The sequence below is a fragment of the Cryptomeria japonica genome, chromosome 8, assembly GCF_030272615.1.
Source record: "Cryptomeria japonica chromosome 8, Sugi_1.0, whole genome shotgun sequence".
Taxonomy (NCBI): Eukaryota; Viridiplantae; Streptophyta; class Pinopsida; order Cupressales; family Cupressaceae; genus Cryptomeria; species Cryptomeria japonica.
In genome coordinates, this window is record NC_081412.1 from 373,457,827 (window position 1) to 373,476,098 (window position 18,272).

The 18,272-nt window shown below is 35.3% G+C and overlaps 1 protein-coding gene across 2 annotated transcripts in view; it reads right to left on the bottom strand.

The window, feature by feature from the left end:
- Positions 1-15,444, bottom strand: part of LOC131062648 (phospholipid-transporting ATPase 2) — a 183,553-nt gene extending 168,109 nt beyond the window's left edge. The window contains exons 1-2 of one of the 2 annotated variants that reach the window (XM_059209548.1): positions 15,223-15,444; positions 7,949-8,179 (exon numbers count right to left, since the gene is read on the bottom strand). In XM_059209548.1, coding sequence (XP_059065531.1) covers positions 7,949-8,073 — 125 coding nt within the window. In that variant the 5' untranslated portion in view covers positions 8,074-8,179; positions 15,223-15,444. The remainder of the gene's footprint in view (positions 1-7,948; positions 8,180-15,222) is intronic. The other variant, XM_057996354.2, reaches the window with a different exon arrangement.
- Between the last annotated feature and the right edge of the window lie 2,828 nt (positions 15,445-18,272).

Genomic DNA, 18,272 nt, shown 5'->3' on the forward strand with positions numbered 1-18,272 from the left:
AAGTCATTTAACCAAAACACTTATTAACAGCAAGTTAACAAACAAGTTAAAAATCGTTCATTAGTTAACACGTCAAAGGCAAATTAATTAATATGGATTAATACGTAATCGATTAACATAGAATTGATTAACATATGAATCGATTCCTGTGTAATATGCATTACATAGAATCGATTAATATATTAATCAATACATGTTAATTATCAAAAAGACTGAATCCTATAATAGACGATAATGCATATTAATTATTAAACTGAGTTATTTGGATGACTCAGTCAGATCAGATTACTGACTGATGCTAAACTTCAACACTCCCTCTTAGCTAGGGAGGTAATCTGCTCAAGATCTGAGTCACAAAGGTATCACCTCACTGTGATAACAAACAGTATGGCATGACATAGACATCACCTCAAGTGATGTCCACCATTATAGCTTATCCACGGATATCACCTCACATGATATCCACCATAGAAATCTCCTCAAATAATATCCACCATTATGGCTTATCTAGAGATATCACTTTACATGATATCCACCATTATGGCATATCCATAGACATCACCTCATGAGATATCAATCAGTATGGCATATCCATAGATATCACTTCATGTGATATTCACCATTATGATTTGTCCATAGATATCACCCCATGTGATATCAACCATTATGGCATATCCATAGATATCACCTCATGTGATATCCACCAGTATGGTTTATTAATAGATATCACCTCATGTGATATCAACCATTATGGCATATCCATAGATATCACCTCATGTGACATCCACCATTATGGTTTATTCATAAACATCACCTCATGTGATATCAACCATTATCGTGAGATCGTCACCTTACAATAATGGTGAGATATACAAGTGTTCAACATTGTGAGATCGTCACCTCACAATGATATTCACCATGGCTCATCCAGAGGGTAAACACACAAGTACAAGAAAATCATCACGGACTCTCTCGCATGATGTTTGTCATGGCGTCACACACATGACATCCACCATGAACCATATCAGAGGGTGTAGATAAGGGCTTTCACCTTAAGCCTTTCTCAAAGAGAAATGCAATCACAAGAATTTACACTTTAAAACATCTTTTGAAAAGAAGAATACATTAGTGAATAGCATACCTTTCCACCATGTCTCTAAAAAGCCTTTCACATAGTATCTTAACTGAATAGCATGCCTTTCCACCATGTCTCTAACATAGTGATACTTGATCTCCACATGCTTTGACCTTTCATGAAATACAAGGTTGGAGTCTGCATCACTCTTGGTGTATTCCAAGCTCACCAAGTATTCATCTATCCAGGAATATCATGACCTGGAAGTCAGCATAAAGGCCTTCCAGCCTACATAAATGGGACTCCATCTCATGAATCATAGTCCTTTGACTGATCACTAGAGAAACCATCTTGACATGGTCCACTCCCTCTGAACCAATATAACCAAGATCCTCGGATATCAATAGAAGCACATCCTCTTAGTTGCTCCCTCTGTCACGGAAGCATCCCCTGCTCACATGGTTCCAATCATGGAAGATATCTTGCTTTAGAAGACTCTATTGTCATAATAAGATCAAGTGATGTCCACCATTTATCTACTGTCATAAGATCAAGCCCTAGGCAGGAATATGATCATCTTGAGATTTAGAACAAAATCCCCTTTCACTATGCTCCCTCTCACTGAGAGAGCCCTCTTGTCTCAATCTTGGCTTTGTAACCCTAGATGCTATCATTACCAGCACAAGTGCCTCTATGGCTTTCACAAGTGAACTGTTGCACCTCTGCAGGTAGATATTTGTTTTATAAAAAATGGAAATGCAAAATCTCAGAATCTCCACTAAAGTCCTCTACATATTCCTCCTGAATTTTAATCTCTTCATCACAAATAGAACTTCAAAACTCTATAGCCTGAAAAGCAACAGACTGTGATTCTAAAGATGTCCTAAATGTAAGGGACAGATTTCTCACAGTAAATTAAAGAAGTTTAAAACACAAGATATCCAAATGCAGCTTGTCGTAAGCCAACATCTGCTGACAGAGTTGTTTCACAAATAACATGCATAATGTAATGGCATGAATTAACAAAAAAAACTACATATTAAATTCATGAACATTATTCAACCAAAAAGAAAACTTATCTCTTTCAAATCAAAATATGAATCCATCTGAATACTTTTGTGGAATAGTCTCACCAACATCCGCAATGGAGGCTTGAGGCATAGTCCTGGTTGGACATTTCATTGCGTAGTGACCATATTTGTCACATCTAAAGCATTGGATTTTTGAAATGCCCTTCCTTCTTTTGTGTGTAGGAGCACCATTCGATTCCTCATCTTTCTTTCTTTTGGAGTGTCCTTTCTTTCCCTTCTTCTTTGAGGAGTGCGCGGCAAGAACATGAATATCTTCATTTGTGGAGCATTGGCCAATACCTCTTGTAGCCAATCTTGACTCTTCTTGAATGTAGTCTGTCTTCAATCGATCAAACTTAGGGAGTTTTGATCTTGCGCTTATCCCTTGAATAAATGACTCCCATGATGAAGGAAGACCATTAAGAGCCAACATGGTTAATTCTTTGCCATTGATAGTGTGTCCAATGGTAGAGAGTTGATCTCTCAATTCAGTAATCCTCATGAAGTAAGACATGATGGATTCTCCTTTCGTCATCTTGATGTGGTTAAGTTGCTGTTTCAGTGCGAGAGCTCGACTTGTGTTGTTGATCTCATACATCTCCTCTAATGTCTTGAACATGTCACATGCCTTCGTCAACTTGGAGATGATTGGCACAATGTGATCTTTCACAGAATCAACCAACATTTTCATTGCTTTGTTGTTCTTTCTCTTCCATTGAAGCTTCTCATCCTCTTCTTTTGGTTCCGGTACAGCATCTTTCACGAATTCGTCGAATTCATTTTCCCCCAAGGCAAGCATAACTCTAAACTTCCAAGATACGAAGTTTAATGCTCCTTCAAGTCTGTCCTCAACTCTAATTCCATTCACCATCTTGACGTTGATAGAAATAGATGAACTTGAAGACAATAATAGAAGATAATCTTGCTTATATCAATCTGATCTTGATCTTTGCTCAATCCTGCTCTGATACCATGTTAAATTTGGCGATCAGATTTATAATTTCAAATATTATCTGATGGTTGTCTAGAATCACCTCTAAAAGAAGAATCAACTTGGTTTAACAACTAGGTTCAATATGCTTTATTAATGGTAATCTGCTGAATAGATAGATCATGTCACAGTGATAGAATTTGTTCTAACTGTAACTGATGAAATGCAGATTGAAAGGGAATATATAATTTGCAGAACAGCGAGATCGATCTGCTGTTGTTTTGTATAAATCCGATATGATGAATGAGGGACGGTAAATAATATGTCTAACTGCTGTACTGATAGATATTCCAAGTGCAGGGAGAGATTGAATAGATATACGTAGCATCATATCTATTCAACCAGCACAACTCTCCCTTACAATCACGACTCTCCCAAAGTCGTTTAACCAAAACACGTATTAACAGCAAGTTAACAAACAAGTTAAAAATCGTACATTGGTTACCACGTCAAAGGTAAATTAATTAATATGGATTAATACGTAATCGATTAACATAGAATTGATTAATATATGACTCGATTCCTATGTAATATGCATTACATAGAATCGATTAATATACTAATCGATACATTTTAATTATCAAAAAGACTGAATCCTATAATAGACGATAATGCATATTAATTATTAAACTGAGTTATTTGGATGACTCAGATCAGATTACTGACTGATGCTAAACTTCAACATTTAAATCATCATAAAGTGCCCACTTCAAGTATTATTATAAAGTGGGTGACTATAGCATGGGACCTTTTGTAAACTATATTATTCTTTTATCTATTCTCCTAAGTGCATTGGAAAAGACACTTGAGAAATTTTAAAAGGCATCTTTTAGAGGGAAAGGAGGAGAGTTAGGAGAGTTGGAAGAAAAAAAATGCCATGCTTTTAATAATAAACCAATTTCTTTCAAATAGATTGAGCATCATGTTCATCTATTCCATCAAGGACGGAAACCCCTCGATTTCAATCACTAGATTAGTGAACAAAAACTCCCTGATTCAAACTCTGGGTAATCTCTATTCAAAGATTGCATTGGAGCTTCAAATTGATAGGCAGTTCGAATTCATGGTGAAATCATTCCAAGATAATTCTGAATTGTTGCATTTATAATTGATGTTTTTAGGGGCTTGTTTAGCGCCTAAAGACACTTGAGCTACAAGGGCGCATTTAATGTTTTTGCAGGATTGCCATCAAGTGGAGTTCAAGGCCATGCTTCTTTATGGTTACTTGATGGCTTTCATGTCGGGCCTGCATGCTCTGACTTTGGAATGCCAGGCAATCCATCTTCTAGAAGTACTTTTCTTCTTGGGATTGCCTTGTCAAGGTATGGTCGGGTTGCTTGCATGTACACTATGTCAAGTCCATGCACTTCCCTGCATTCCCTGACTGACATTCCTCTGCACACACAAGGGTCTAGGCTTCTCTTCCTTGACCAATGGTCTCCCCTCTGCAACCAGTTTTCTATATAAAGGTTGTTAAGCCTCATTGTAAAAGGTTCTCTCCCTACTGGCTTGAGCTATTCTTTGCTCTTTCACTTCTCTTGAAGACTTGTACATTTCTTGTATTTATGCAACTGTAAGTTTGGCCATTAGCCTTATAATGAATTGAAATCATCATTCTTGTCTTCCTTCAACTTATGCATGTTGTGTATGTGTTCTTACCTTAGTTGTAACTGTATGTTTGTGGCTTTCTCTCACATATATGTTGTGTTAATTTGTTTCTAGGTGTGACTTGTGGGAAACCTTCTCCCCTCTTGACATTCAACAAGTTCAAACCTCTATACATGCGTTGAGGTCATTCAAGCAACTGAAGTTTGTGCATCTCTTGAGTATTTCGATTAATTCTTTGTGTCATTTTTTGGGTGGGGAGAGAAACATCACTTATCTTGGTGCATCATCTCCTTTCATTTTAGCATTTTTTCTTCCCTTTTCCTCTGCAAGCTGTTAGGATAGTTTTAGAAGTAGAATTTGGAGTGTTGAGTTGGCTTAACACCTGCACTTGGATTGAGAAGGAAGTCGGCCTTCTCTAGAGATTCAACCCCCATTGCGCAAGGTCCCACACTTTGAGGTTTTTTCACAAGGTTGCTGAGTTGACAAGGTGCAAACTTTTGTGACAACAGAACCCTATCTGTCATGCTCAAAGCATATTGATGTGCAGCATAATTTTGTTAAACACATGGTTGAAAGCAAAAATGTGTTGTTGGAGAAGGTTGATACCTTGGTGAGCATTGTCAACTAATTGACAACATTTATTAGTATAAGAGGTTTCCTTGGTGTAAGAAATTAATAGGCAAAGCTATCCTTACTACTTAATTTATGTATGTAGGCTCTCTTTACAAAGTATGCTACAAGTGTGAGATTTGATGAATGTGTTGTATGTTTTACATGTTTTACACGCCCCTTATAGACAATACAACCCACCAGAAGTAGTCAGCAACCCAGTTGGGGGATATAGGAGATCACTGGCTCCCCATGTGAGAAACAAAAAAAAAAAATTGGGCCCTTATAGTGCTTTTCTCAAGCTATGGTTTTATATTAATTGTACTATAATTTAGCTTAATGCTTTCCTATATTGATGTGCCTACAAGTACTAGCACATGAAATACGATTACGCACAAGTGAAATAGTTTTTTATATTGCGAATAGTTGAGTTAATACAATGAGTGTTATTTTTGCTGGTTTTTTTCACAAAAGGGTATCCCAAATGTTATACTATTAGTGTGTTATGATTTATTTGTAGTGCATTTAAGATTGCATTTGCATTGTTTGTCTTTGCATAAGTTTATCAATATTGATTCTCTAGATCAATGTCTTTTGCTTGCATTAGAATTGGCACGAATTGTATAATAAATGATTGATGTGTGTGACATTTGGAATAGTTGTGGCTGTTAGTTATGTGGCACTAGCACCACTGAGCCTTTACTTCCTCTTGCCTTTGACTAGCACTAATGACACTTGGACCTTCTACACAGCCAAAAGTTTGCTTCAGCTTATTCTCATTGGCACAAAGGTTTCTACTTCTGTATTTAAGAAATTAACTTATCAGAAGCAAGATGAACCTTCCAGAATCCAAGCAACAACAAAAGAGGAGTTGCTCTTTTGCTTCGTCTTGGCCTTCACTTTGATTTTGAAAGCATGCTAGTATGCTTACACAAATGTATAGCTAGTGATAAATTTGACTTTGGCCACATAAGGGTAAAGTTCCCTGGTGTACTTTAGTACCTTATTCTACTTTGTTCCACTATTTTGCATGCGCACAAGGAAGTCATACAACTCAATTGTATAGTATTGCACCAATTGATTTGCTGTATGGTGCAACTACTTTCTTTTCATGTACTTGTCCTCATAATGCTTTAGAGGATGTTGCTCTTCACATACAGGACCAAAAAACTTCTCCCAAGTTTCAAAAGTTTATAATCTTGCTCAAACTAGGAAGTGGTCACTATAAGCTTACCACCAATGTAAGACCAATGTAACATCTTCAACATGATAAAGAGAAGTAGGACTCAACTTTTTAATACAATCATCCAATGTTGTTTATATCGACCTTGCATGGATAAGATAGAACTGTTTAATCTAAGGTTATAACTTAAGTGAATTACCACTGTTAACATTTAATTATGTTGATACGACCAATGGTTTTGATTTTTTTTGTTTTATTTTACTAAATTTCAAAATTATTAAATCTGTTACTTATAGTTATAGTTATTGTAGGCACTGGCTAGCATAGTTATGTTTTGTATTTTCATAAAATGGTTGCAATAAAATATACATGAGATGTTTGCTTCTATTTTCTCAAATATTGTGGGGTCCTCCTCCTGTTGAACCTACAAGTCTCTGAATTATATAAACATACGAAAATGTACAAAACAGTAAAAGTCGCTTTGAAAATCTAAAGACTACTGTAGGAGAACACAATTACAATACATTTGATAAACCCACTGAAATCACAAAACAGAGAATATAGACTCCAAGTCCGTACACAGCAAGTTATCCTGCACATGTGATGCATTAAGAAATCTAGACAATTCAGCATCTACTACTAAAAATCTAATTGCAATGTTTCAATACTAATCTGAGAAGTTAAGCTCTCAATAGAAACACCATCATACACAGAGGCACACATTCCTCAAAACCATACATCATGTTCTCCTCTTTCCATCCAGATAAAATGTACAAAAGCACAACAAACTGATAATATGAAAGAAAGCCCCTTCACATTACACCCTGACAATTTACTTCTATTTAAAATAACTCAAGTAACAACAAATACAGCCCAATAGATTTTGGTAAAGTTCTTACAGAAAAAAGATGGTGAGATTTTGGTGAGGTTAAAACTAGGAGAGAGACATCTTGTTAGCACAATATCAAGAAACAAAGAGCTACTTATAATAGCAGTCTGACTTTCATGATTATCTATATAAATAGCATTAAATTATAGCACACTTAACCTCATAATACAATACAAGGAATCATAAACTATAATGCACTTAATAGGTGTATCCAACACGATCATGACAATAATGTGAATTTTTGTGGAGCCAAAACTAAACAGTTCTCAATAGCATGTGAGAAAAATCACATGAAAGACAAAAAATAATACGTAATATCCCAACATATTCATATAGTTGTTAGTGCATGCTTCAAATCCCATTGTTCTATGCAAATTCCAAAAATATTTGATAACTGAATTTGTAAATATACAGTAACATATTTTTTGTTTTGCAACAACAATTCTGAACAGGAAATGCCTCTTAATAAGCATTTTATACAGATTATTTTTAGGAGAGAAACCTAAATAAAAGAAAAACTAACCTGAACTGCTCCCATAGATTCTTTGGAAGGAAGTTAATTATTGTATACTTTCTATTGGAAACTCTATTGTCACAACAAAAATCTGGAGAAGTGTCATTGTCATTGATATATACATATCGCTTCATTTTGTAATACAAATTGAAGTTATGTTTCAACTGGATGGATATACAGTAGCATAATCATTGCTTAAGCTGTAACTTGGCTTCGCAACAACTCAATCATTTGAAAAATCTGCATCAACAGAAAGAAGCTCATAAGCAAAGTCCACCTAAAATTGTGTTTGTATTTTAAATTGGGATCAGCAGATACAACAGCATGGATAGAAACATTATGTGGGAAAAGAAAATTCAGATTCTGAGTTTAAATTAAAAATCATGTCAAATGGTTGTAACAGCATAAATTGAAATCCTTAAAAGAAAAGCAGAAAGCAACCATACAGGACTAACTTCACAAGAACACACTATTAAAAATATAACATGGTTTCAAATTTCAATATAAAACTATCCATCTACACTCTAATTGCCACTTCCAGGAACAAAAATATGCATTGCAATAGAGAGAGATATGCATCTAGAAGCAAGCTTGAGAGAAGGCTAACAATGTATTTGCTTAGAGATTTAATCAATTGTTGAATCATTGAAATTGTATTTTCCACCTGTATAGTGCCTCAGTGATCAGGAAGTTCTGAATCTCTGCTACCCTGCTAAGTTAAAAATTGTCTCTTAGGAAGAATATTGTAGTCCCAATGATAAACACATAAACTTGAAGCTGAAGGTGAGGGTTGGAGAGGATGTCAATTTAAACATGTATACTAAAACCAGAGTTAGTGTTCCTAATACATGTTGATGTATTGTTAGAAATAACTTCTTGTGAGAAGATGTATGGCTATAGATGCACCAAAAGATTTAGTAATGATTAAATATCAAATAATGAAGAAATAAGCAACGTGCCACTTTCTTCACACACTCTCCTTCAAATGTCTTTTGCAATTTTTCTAATGGGTATGTGCCAATATACCACCTCCCCATTTTGCATAACAATTTTTCCCAAATAATTTGCTATAAAGTTGTAATATCCTCTTTCTAATAATTCAATTCCCATGGGCTTAGGAAAAGTAATAAATAAATAATTTCAATTTACTATTTCATTTTTCAGTGTCTTCTATACTTTCATAAATTGAATTTAAAAAGGTGTTCAAAGCATTGTCGGTCCCAATTTGTCCACAAATCTTGTATTTTCATTTTTTTGTGTAGGTCTTCCAAAGATCTTTCCAATGCACCAAAGAAGTTTGATTTTCACCTATTTTCCACCAATTTTCGAGGATGGGGATGGTAGGGAACGGCAAAACATGTTTCCAATACAGGGGTACTTTTGGGCCATTTTTTAGGGGACGACAAGAAACGGCTCTTAAAAAAATAAAGGACGTTTTAAAACTATAGCGAAAGCATTCATCCGAGACATTGTAGAAGCTTAATACGTTTAGAAGGATTTGGAAAAGTGATTCATCATTGTAGAAATTTTCATTGTCAATGTGCATACATATTATATTCGAATTATAACAAAAACGCCCAAAGACTCCAAGTTTCAACTATGAAATGACATAAACTATAAACAATATGTTAGAGCATATTTAGCTATCAGTTGCTTTTTTACAGCTAGTTATACTTTTTTGCTTAAGTTCACTTATAAGTGCTTATTTTAGTTGTGCACCTAGTTTAGCTTTTACGCGTCTAATTAGCTAGAGTTGAGCTCTATTTAGCTCCTCAGATTGCACTTTAGTTCTCCTAAATCTAGCTATGTGCTTTCTTTATAAGCACCTCATTGTACAATTGCAATTCATCCTGTAATTTTGTATTCTTTGCTTTTGAATAATATAGCATTCATTTGTGCAGCTCTCGTTTGTGGGAGGTGTTTTTGATTATCGTTTAATCTTGCAGACTTGCGTTGCAATCTTTTGTGTTGCAAAATTCAACATGGTATCAGAGCTTTAAAACTTCAACATGGTATCAAAGCTTTGAAAATTCAACATGGTATCAGAGCGTGGATTCAGCAAGCCCCTTCTCAAGCTTTGAGGGTTTTCATTGCTCAAAAGCATTGCAGGGTCCCAAATTTGTTTTTTGGGGGATTTGACTGTGAAAAAAAAATCATCATCTTTGGAGCAAAACAAGCATCACCATCAAAACATTCGCAGCATCAAAAAACCCAAAGAGTGACTGTGATTTTGTCAAATTTTGAGCAATTGAAATTTAAGGTCAAATTGGCTGAAAGCATATTTTTTTATGCAAGTTCCAAGGGTAGCTGAAAAATATGCTTAGTTTGGCGCAAAATAGACATCACCATCATGCTCAGGAGGCTCAAAAACCCTAAAATCCCCTGTCACTCGACAGCTTTCTATTTTTGGAAACTTTCTATTTTGGAAACTTGCTATTTTTTAAAACTTTCTATTTTTGAAAACTTACTATTGTTGGAAACTTTCTATTTTCGAAAAATTGCTATTTTCAAAAAAAATCTTTTTTAGGTCCCTTCAAGCCTTCCAAGCCCTAAAAAACAATCTTTAGTATTTTGCTCATAACTTCATCATATGGAGTCCAAATCGAGCAAGCAAGATATAGTTGGAAAGTTGGTTGAGAGGGCTATCCGATTTTGTAGGGGGTTTGATCAGATTCTACACCACTTTTTTGTACCAGGCCGTTGAAGTCAGCCTTCTTTTTCGCGCTCCTAGAGCCATAAGTTGGGCAAACCGACTTCATTTTTTGACTTTTGCATATCGTCAAAAAGCTCTCGGAATCACCTATTCATATCTGCTATAAGATTTTCCAGATTTTACTCTTCATAACTTTTATTCAGTCTTTTTTGTTTTCACTTCATGGCTGATTGCTTGGTCATTCTAGCTCCTGAAATCTTTCTATTTTGCAATGGATGGCTTCTCTTGCGCTATCATACATGTATTTGTAGCATTTTGCCCTATTTGGGCATTTTGAGCATCCTTTTCATGCACTTCTTTACTTGTAGATGCACTAAGATAAAGTGCCACCTTTGCATATAGTTTTCGGGGATTTTGCACATTCTGTTATACATTATTTTGTACATGCACTGTATTATAAAGTGTCATGGAGGGTTGTGTAGTGTCTTTTGTTTTGCCATCACATCTTTGTTCGATGAGTGTCCCTCCACGACAACATCAAATTCTAGAGACTCTTGTCCCATGCGTGAGTGCATTAGCTGCATGCCCTTTTTCAGTTGCAGGTACTTTCTTGAGCACGTTCAAATTCTCCTTCATGCACTTCATGGTGACACATAGTTTCATTGGACCTGCCATGCCTCTACCTTGTCATCATTATGGGGGGGTTTCTACTATTGGTGTCAATGCTTCCTTGGTTTCGTCTTGGAGGCGACCTTCCATCCTCAATTGATTAGAGTTCTTCGGACTAATGGCACCTGTATTTTCGACTAACAGTTTTCTCTTGCATGGTTGAGTAGTGTCATTATGGTCACTGATGCAGATTCATGTGCCATCTGTATCTTTGACTGAGAGATGTTTTTGCCTTTGTTTGCCATCTAATTGTTCAAGTAGTGTCATTGGGGACACTCATGTAGATTGTTGTCTTCTTGATCTTGATCATTGTCTTGGTTTCAAAGGAGATTCTTCATTCAGCACTATAGCAGTTATCATTCGACAGTTATCTACAACTTATTTGTACTTCCAGTTTGTTCTTCGTGTTCCTATTCTTTTGGGACATTTTCTTGGAGGCTTCTTAGTCCTTCATTCCTTTTGCAATTCATATTTTTTTATGCATTGCATTTCTTGCTTTTGGAGAGGGTTTTTTTCCCACATTGTTTTTCTCCTTTTCTCCACTTAGAGAGACTTCATTGATTTGTACATGGGTACCTAATCAGGCCTTTTGTTGTCGGGACCCGTTTCTGCATTCATGCATTTAGAGTTTTTTTACTCACCCTAAGTTTCACTTAAGGGGGGGTGTTGAGCATATTTAACTATTAGTTGCATTTTTACAACTAGTTATGTTTTTTTGCTTATGTTCACTTAAGAGTGTTTATTTTAGTTGTGCACCTAGTTTAGCTTTTATACATCTAGTTTAGCTAGAATTGAGCTTTATTCAACTCCTCATGCTTGCACTTCAGTTCTCCTAAATCTAGCTCTGTGCTTTCTTTATAAGCACCTCAATGTACTATTGTAATTCATCGTGTAATTTTGTATTCTTTGTTTTTGAGAAATATAGCATTCATTTGTGCAGCTCTCGTTTGTAGAAGGTTTTTTTGTTTATCATTTGATCTTGCGGACTTGTGTTGCAATCTTTTGTGTTGCAAAATTCAACATGGTATCAGAACTTTGAAACTTCAACATGGTACTAGAGCTTTGAAAATTCAACACAATAAACATAGAACTAAGAAAATATAATAATATATCGCTGTCCATAATCAGCAGATGGTAGATCTAAGAGTCTAAATCAAGTAGATTTGATGCCCTAACCTCGTCTTTCAACTGCTATTCACTTCTTTACCAGCTGCTCCTTCTCTTGCTGCTCTTCTCCTTCTTCACAAATGTGAAAATGAATGTCTTTTTCTTCTTTTTGGTTATTTTATGCTTGGATCAGATTTTGGTATTGTTTAATGTGGTTTGGATGTCCTTGTGGGCCCAACCAGCCCTTTTTCAAATTAAAAAATGTGTTTTTTTTAAAACTGGCCGTCCAAAAGTGGCCTAGGCCATAGGGGATGGCCAAAAGTCCCTGGGACACAACCAGGGGACGCTTAGGAGTCCCCTTGCCATCCCGGGGACTTCTGGTCGTACCCTACATCCCCAGCCCCTCTCAGAGATGTCCTAGAAACATTTCCAAAATTCTGCATAGATTGGGGATGGGCAGAGTACTTCTAAATGCCATCCCCGGTATGGGAACGGGGGTACCAGCACAAGGGATGTGTCCCCATGGAGCACAAATTTTCACCCACCAGGCTAGGAGTTAGGATCTAACCAAGTTGGGTTATCTAAAATGAATATTTTTGTTTATCTTATCTAATTTTGTAGCCAATATGTTCTCATCTGGCTGTCCATTTCAACTTCTAATGAGGTGTCAAACTTTTCACAGGCCTTATGTAACTCTATTTTTTGGCATATTATATGACAAGATTTTGTAGAAGAGTTACCAACTTTTCAGCCAAGAATTAATTGGAAGTTATTACATATCTTTTTGTGGACATTTTTGGAGGGAGAACATTTGCTAGAGAAGAGGGCATTGGAATTTGAGAGAAAAGTTGGGCATTCGGCATCTATAAAATACAAGCAGTTTCTTCATTTCAACATCTTATAGTTTACATACCAAAACCCCATAAAAATTGTTTGAGCTCTTGAATCCATTTATCAATCTGAGAATGAAACCCCTTGAAGGTTCAAATTAGAGTACAAAACCCCTTTGGTTTCTTAAGGGTTAAGAGCAGTCTAATATAGAAGTTGTAGTATACACTTCAAAGATTGTATGGTTTTCAACATAGTTTTTCAGTATTTTGTTTGTACAATTTGTAAAGGGAGAAGCTTCAAGTTTAGAGTACAAAAAATTTTTTGTAGATTTGAGAACCTTTTGTTTTGCTGTTATATATGTTGTATTTTAGCTTATTGCAGCACAATACAGATTAGCTCCAGCATATTTGGAAAGTCACTCATTGTTTATGCAAGCAGCAAAACTTTCAAATTGTCTTGATTGTTTTGAGAAAATTTGGTTCATGTATTTTCCATATTTGTTCAAATTATATTGAGGTGTTTCAGGTCTGATGTTATTTGCAATAATATATGTTTGGGTCATTACAGAAGTAGACACATATACATAAGAATCAATTATTCTAGAGATTAATTTTGTCAACTACAAAGTATTAAACACAGAAATATACGTCCTATATCTCAAAAACAGTGGCATGAAACTATTTCTGCCCACCAATAGTCCAAGTATAGCACTTATTTCCACTTCTATAATGATCCATATTTGAATCCATCAAGAAACGCGCTTTGATGAAGACCTGAGTGCATGAATGGCGAGACAAATATAAAAAGGATAAGTTACTGTATCCCTAAATAACATAGCAGCAAAATCTCACGAGTTCCATGTAACTGGGACAAAAAAATGTTTGTATGGAGGCCATTAAGTTTTGAAGGCAAACTAAGAACTTTCACAGGATGTTAGATCGTATTTCCATGTTACGCTAACTTAGTCCTTTCTGATATTGGAATATTATTTTCCAGAAGTAAAGGCATTTGAAAAATATGATTTGGGCAAGGAGGAAATGTGAAGCTTAGGTATGTAGGAATCCCATTTTGTGGGTAACCTGCCTACAAATTTCATTCCACCAACTGAGCCTCGTGGTGCAGACAAAAAATCACAGAATGAGCTAAGATAGGGTACAATTTCGGAGATGGGTACCTGAGTTAGGGACGGGTATATGCAGGAGACATATCCTGAAACAAAGAGACTTCTGTTGCAGTCAGAGGATGTGCCCTGAAATTTATTAGTCCTGAGTAGGCACCAACTACTACAGATAAACAGAACGAAAAAGAAAGAATACAGCAAATAAGTAAATTCCCTAAGCCCTCGAAGGTCAAAAAAACCCAACTAAACCATTTTCAATTCATTCAGTCAAATAAATTACCAGTAAATCTGGAGGCCTTGCACAACATGTCACCGGAAATTTGAAAATTCTAGAACAGGATTTAAAAGTTCTGCTGGTTTTAGAAAGATGGACTTGTAAAGAAAATGAACACACGATAAAGGAACAATGAGAGGAACAACATCATTTTCACTAATATTCAATGTTCATGAGTCAGCCGTAACCTGATACCCCTGTAGCATAAGTCTCAAAAAGGCATCTTTATCCCTGACTACGCCTTCCTCCAAAGAAGAATACTTTGTCAGAATTAAACATATTACACAGTGAAATCCAGTCTGGCTATGAAAATCTCGAATCTTGAATAGATTATCCTTCTTATTATCGAAAATATGGAAAGAAATGGAAATGTGTCGCAATATACAGAGAATGTGACAACAATTAGATTGGCTGCTACAAAAAATGTGGCAACAATTACATTGGCAGCTTGTTATCACAGTGCTCTTAAAAACAAAGATGTGCAAGGGTTATTTAACGGCATAGATTTTGTATTCTCCAGCTTATTATTATCAGTGTAAACAGACCTAAACTCATGGATCGCAATTTCTGCCTTCCAAATCGAATATGAATGAAATCAGAGCAAATTGGGTAGACCAAGACAACTTTACCGGCGGAATTGACACAGGAAATCCTCCTTCCAACGCAAAATTGTAATTCAATTCCTCTTTCGATAAAATTTAGAAGACCGCTTTACAGTTCGGCTCACGGTTGCGAAACAACGCTCGTGGAAGCCCAGAACTGTCGAAACAGGGAGGATTTTAAAGATGTAGGAAGTTCAATAAACAAATTATAATATAATTGGAATAGTGAAAATTCCATAACCCTGCGCGTTCGCTAAAGGAGCTTAAATAACTGAACAGTGGAAGGTGTAGATTTATTCCCGAGAATTTGGAATACACTTATACCGTGCCGTACTAGAGTTATTTGAGACACTTTCGACCGTTCTTTCCTCCCTATGTTTTGGGCCCATTTCGAGTAGATTGTCTTCATGATATCAAAAAGATAATTAGGAATAATTAATTTTTCTATGTTAGTTTTTTTTTAAACTTATGTTATTTTATTGAACAATGATTTTTTTTAACTCATTTTTCTTTTGAACAAATTTTGTAAAGATGTTACAACTAAAATATTTATGTAATTGGTCTAAATGTCATTGTGAGTTTGTATTCTAAAATAAAGTCATTTTAAAATTTAATTATTTTATCTATATAAAAGACACAAAATCTCTCGTCGTGATCTTCTTTTTGTCTCTTCCATCTGCTTATTTCAAATGAAGACGATTTGAGTTATTCTTTAATTGAACTATGAGATTTTTTGCTCTCAAATGAATATTTGCTCTTATATATGCCTTATGTTGATTATTATAAGTGGTATTAAATGCATCAATGTAAGATTTCTTCTTTCTCTTTAATATTTTTTTCTCACATAGACTCGCAAAATTTATCATACAACAAATACATTAATTTGCTATTATTACAACATGTATTTAAGATGATCTAATGTTTGCTCATTTATTTGATGTTTTGTTTCATCCATTGTTTTCTTCTCTCACTCTAGACTTTTTTTATGACAACCTTGGGCCATCTATTCATTTTTTTAAGATAACTTATGAGACATGCATAGCAAGGGGTTTAATAGGAAATCTACTTGTTTTGGCTATAAGGGTCGCATAGGGGATTGAAGCTTTCAGCTTGAGTTTGCTTTTGATCGTGCATTTTTAAAATCTCTCTATTTGCTTTCATTTTAAGTTTAAAGTATTTCTAGTCCATAACCCACACCTATAAAGTGTCACTAAAATTATTAATAGCCCAAATAGATTTCAAATAATTTTCCAACCTCGTATGATGTCACTAATTACTCCTATCATCATCATAGGGACACTTGGATGCATAGTGACCTACTTTACCACAATTTAAGAATTTGAAAGGTAACTTACCATTATGCTTGCTAAATCCTTTCCTCAACTTTCTCACAAATTTGTCCTCTCCATGAAATCATGATCAAATCCTTTATCTTTGGTTTCCTTGATAGCAAATTTCTTCATTGATATCTCCTTGTTCACATTCCTCTTTTCATATGCAATAAGAGAGTCAAATAGTTCATCCATGGTAAACTTGACTAGATATCTAGCCTCTTCAATAGTAGAAACTTTTCGATCATATCTTGAGGGAAGTGATCTAAGGACCTTCTTTACAATCACAACTTCCTGCATCTCTTCACCTAGTCCTCTAATAGCATTGAAAATTTTATCAACCTTGAGTAGGTAGTCAACAATATTCTCTTCCTCTTTCATCCTCAAACTCTCTAACTTGCCTTTATAGGTCTGCACCTTGGTTTGTTTCACCTTATCATCTCCTTCATAGATGCCTTGAAGTTTTTACCAAACGTAGCATCATAAATTGTACACCCTTAATTAAGGTTGTCCAATTCCATGCTTAAGTTAGCACCCGCCTTAGTGTGCCCCATTGCTTCTTGCATTAATAGGGCTTCTTTAGGCATTTAATTAAATCTAAAGTCCTCTCTCATCAATTCACACATCATAAAATTGGGTCTTTAACCCTAAGTGCACCCCTTTTTATTTTATCTTAATCCAATCCTAATAATGTCCTAATTTCAATCTTCAAAGTATATTTTTGCATATCTACGCATCTTGGATTGACCCACTATGCTATATTTAGCATTAGAATCATGATATCTTGCATCCCTAGAAAATCAAAAAAAAGTTGGTCGAACCAGGTAGTATACTACCTAGTCCCAAACTTTTTTCCCCAAATTTTAGGAGCTTAATTTGGTGGTCTTATATTGATCAAATCCCGCTTGATGTCAATTTTTATCAATTCTAAGTCGACCTTTTATCAAATTAAAATTAGGGTTTCATATATAAATCCTTTTTTTCCCTCATTTAAAAAATTCCAATCTAGCAATCTGAAAGGAGATCCTTGTGGAGTGAAAGGGAAGCTTTATGCGAAGTCTCAAATCAACAAATTCATCCATCAATAAAGTCTTCATCAACATTTTCATCAATTATGGAAGCTTTAGGAGATATTAAATAATGATAAGGGAATCACTAACTATTGATTGTCTTGTACCTATTCCTTAGGATTTGGTATGATTTCATGTCTCTATATTGAGCTTCAGATCTACATAATACTAATTTTTAGATCTACACTATTGCTTAATATTTTCATTGCATTTGTGATTTAAAGTATCTACATTACACTGATTTTAGGGTTTTGCTCAAAACATAGGGTAGAACTCTAGTTTGCATTTAGCTCATAGGAATCTTACAAACACATGAGATTCTAGGGTGCACAAACATTTTCAATACAATATCAACTATTTGTAGAGGTGGAAATTACCAAAAAAAGGGGTTTGACTAAGGTAAAACCCTATATAACCACAAACACACCATTTTTCAAATTGCAGGCACAGTTACAAGTTTTCATCGGAGCAGGCAATTTTTGGGAAGTCTCAATCAATAGGCATAGACCCATCTTTAGGAGTTGGTCTTGGATTTTAGGGACCAGGGCGCCCCATGTTGGTCCTCACAACTAGAATGGCAACTAGGTTATAAAACACAATTCAAAGATTGAATATCCTTGAATAGCTAACTTTTCCCGTGGCAAAGGCTCATTTAGTTATCAACCAGCGACGTAAA